At 48.1% G+C, this 3,388-nt stretch overlaps 1 protein-coding gene across 1 annotated transcript in view; it reads right to left on the bottom strand.

Annotated features, from left to right (window-relative positions):
* The window catches only part of LOC101984426 (inhibitor of carbonic anhydrase), a 38,989-nt gene that overhangs the window by 24,778 nt on the left and 10,823 nt on the right, over positions 1-3,388 (bottom strand). The window contains exons 5-6 of the mRNA XM_005367777.2: positions 2,818-2,965; positions 1,744-1,799 (exon numbers count right to left, since the gene is read on the bottom strand). Of these exons, the coding sequence (XP_005367834.1) occupies positions 1,744-1,799; positions 2,818-2,965 (204 nt within the window). The remainder of the gene's footprint in view (positions 1-1,743; positions 1,800-2,817; positions 2,966-3,388) is intronic.

The following is a 3,388-nucleotide window of genomic DNA, read 5'->3' as shown; positions in this document are numbered from 1 at the left end:
AGGAAGGAAGGAAGGAAGGAAGGAAGGAAGGAAGAAAGGAAGGAAGGAAGGAAGGAAAGAAGGGAGGAAGAAAGAGAAGAAAAATCCAAGGAAAGAATTTTTATTTTAAAAATTAATTAAGTAACTTTAGACAGGGTCTCACTATATAGCCTTGGCTGGCCTGGAGCTCAATATGTGGATCAGGCTGGCCTCAAATTCACATCATCCTCCTGCTTCTGCTTCCCATGTACCACCTTGCCAGACCATGAATATTCAGTAATTTAGTAACATTAAAATTTAAGTTAAAAGGAAATCCATGTGCTCTAACAACCTCAGGAAGAAAATGCCTTTTGCCTTACTCACTGCCAGGGTGGTGGACCCCGGCTTACCATCGCCAGTCACTTACATCCCACATGGAGGAGTGTTTCAGACAACTCTCCTTGGAAGGCAAGGGGAGGTCTTACTACCGTGGTAAATGACTTTCTGCAAAGGTAAGCCAGAATGGGACAGCCTGCTCCTTCCCAGAGGGAGGGTCTTTTAAATCTCCGCAGTAAGTGCTAGGAGATGCCACCTGCTGGTACAACCATGGTAACACAGGCATCCAAAAGCCACAACGATAATTATTAGAGACATCCTGGTTCTGGAAGATAAAACCCAAAAATGGCCTTAGTCATGAAAATTGTTGATAATAGGACACGCCCCAATTTCAAAAATGCTAACACACCAGTCCAGTGTGCAGCGATGCGAAGGTGAACTGTGAATGGCTGAGCAAACAAGCAAAGGATGCTGACGTCATCACAGGGGAAGGCATCTAGGTTGTAAGCAAGCCCAGGGTAAACTGTGAGGATCTGGAAGCTTCCTGGAAGCGTTTGTTATAAAGCCGAGCTAAGCATTGAGCTAAACATTGAGCGGCATAGTGTGTCTGTATCTGATATTTAATTGGATATAAACCAAGAATCTGTCCAGGCCTAGTGGCTTTTTTTTTTTCTGTAAACCCAGCTACTGTGGAGGTTGAGCAAGAGGGTAGAAAATTTGAGGCCTGCTTGGGCTACAGAATGAGTTGAAGGCCAGCTGGGAAACTTAGTGAGCTCTCGTCTCAAGAGACCAAAAATATTAAATGAAAAGCTAAAGAAGGCTTAGGAATGCAACTCTGTGATGGAGTGCTTGCCTGGCATGCATGAGGCTCTGGGCTCAGTGCACAGAATTTACACACACACGTGAACACATGCGTGCACATGTATGTACACACACACACAAAGTCCAAGAATATGTAACATTAACTTGTCTGAAATTGCTCCTTTGCTTGTTTGAGCTAAATTGCCCAAAATGGTGGAAAGGTTTATTGTGTTATTTTTGTTTTTAAATTAAAAATAAGAAGGGGGTTTGTTTCTCAGGAGTAAAGCATGTGTCTAATGCTTACAAGGCATTTGGTTTAATTCCTGACATTGCAGAAACAACTTCTTTTATTATTGGAAAGTAGCAAATAGCAATCCAAAAATCAGGTTAACTAGATTTATAGAGGTGTCTATAGGTTAGCTGAGAGAGCAGGGGAGGGGTGGGTGCAGGTCCCTGATAGGGAGGTGTTCAGCAGACGTGAGCTAAGAAGAATAAGTGGGGTCCTAAATAATGCAGGAATGGGGGGAATGCTTTCCTAAAGTCCCTTCTGTGGCATTAACCATCTCAATATCACTCTCTTCTAGAAGTGAGACAGATCCGAGCCTTTGGCCAGGCTGGGGCCCGCTTTCCTCTTTGTCCAGCACTTACCAAACACTGTCAGGTGCCTCACGAAGCTCACATCCCCCGCACCATCCTGCAGACATCTGCAAACATGACAGACAAGGTCAGGCACTCTGCCTGGGAACACACCTCACCTGGCTCTTGTGCAACACCTCTTAGGATCTTGTAGGGCCTTGCTCACAGGTTCTCAGGCATCCGTCTGTCTTCAGAGAGGCAATGGCCTTATCTGAAGCTTTTAAAACGTCACAGCCAAGCTGAACCATGAAGCAGGCAGGAGGCCTGGACACCAGCATTGCAGGCAGTTCTGGAGAAGGGTGTCTAGGCAGACAGGACCTTTGCCTGCCTCTCAGAGAGCAGCTCCAAGCCACTGGCTTGGTTTTGGCTTTAAAAGTCATCGGATAGCCCCAAAACCCAGGTAGTCCTGCTCTGGTTCTGGCAGTCACCTTCTCTTACAGAACATGGAAAGCCACAGGCAAAGTATTAAAGCTGGGAAGCGCCTGCGGCCCGTGTCTGCAAATCCCAGTCCCCAGAGATGAGTCTGGACCACCCTCTCCTGGCACTTCGGTTTTCATGAAGAACAGCATGTTATGGTCCCAGCTTTGGGGAGACAGTGAGGTCTCCCACAAAAAAGATTGTTCCTCGGGATGTTTAGGAGCAGGGGTAGGCCATGGGAGGGACTCAGAACATCTGGGTGCCAGGGATTTGTCCTGTTTGATCCTGTGCCTTTGTCTCTCTGTAATGGTTGGTATTATCAAGCTAGGCTGGATCATATAACAAAGGTCATCTGTGAGGCAGTTTCTAGGTTAATTAAGGTGGGAAGACCCACCCTAAACATGGATGGTACGGTTTTATGGGTTGGAGCCTAGCAATGAATAACAAGCAGGAAGTGAGTGGAGCACCAGCCTCCCCTGCTCTGCACGACCAGCTGGCTCATGCTCCTGCTGCCAGGCCTTTCCTGTCACGATGGACTGTATCCTCTCAGACCATGAGCCAAAAATAAAATCTCTCTTTCTTAGGTTGTTTCTTGTCAGGTATTCGGTCACAATTACAAGAACAATAACTCATAGATGCCCAGCTCCAGAGCAAGGGATTCTCACTCACTTGAAGGCCCCAGAGTAGCCGAAGTATGGTTCACTGGAAGAGCAGGCACACTTGTCTGTCCCCTTCCCCGCACACAGTTGGCAAAGGCTGGGAAATGTCTTTCCATCCGCACAGGGGACGCAGCTGCTGGAGAAGAACGTGGCTGCTGCTGCTCAACACAGAGACACGGGCCACAGGGTGTGAGCTGGCTGAAGCCATCGGATTGTACATGTGTGAGAGAGTGTCCTGTCTGTGGATATCCCCCAGGACTACTCCTAGGAAGTGAATATGTGCAGGGAGTCTGCTGTGGGTGGCAGGCAATGCCCAGGCCAGAGCGAATGGATGGATGGATGGATGGATGGATGGATGGATGGATGGATGGATGACCCAGGGGGCATGTGTGTTTGAGAACCATGCATGCTTATGCATGTTCAGGGATCAAGCCTATGAAAATGCTCCCCATCTTGTCTGCTGCAGGGGATAAGAACTGCTGACCCAGCTGGGCGATGGTGGCGCACGCCTTTAATCCCAGCACTCGGGAGGCAGAGGCAGGCGGATCTCTGTGAGTTCGAGACCAGCCTGGTCTACAGAG

The sequence above is a fragment of the Microtus ochrogaster genome, unplaced genomic scaffold (genome assembly GCF_000317375.1).
Source record: "Microtus ochrogaster isolate Prairie Vole_2 unplaced genomic scaffold, MicOch1.0 UNK24, whole genome shotgun sequence".
Lineage (NCBI taxonomy): Eukaryota > Metazoa > Chordata > Mammalia > Rodentia > Cricetidae > Microtus > Microtus ochrogaster.
This window is presented reverse-complemented; position numbering and strand designations above follow the sequence as displayed.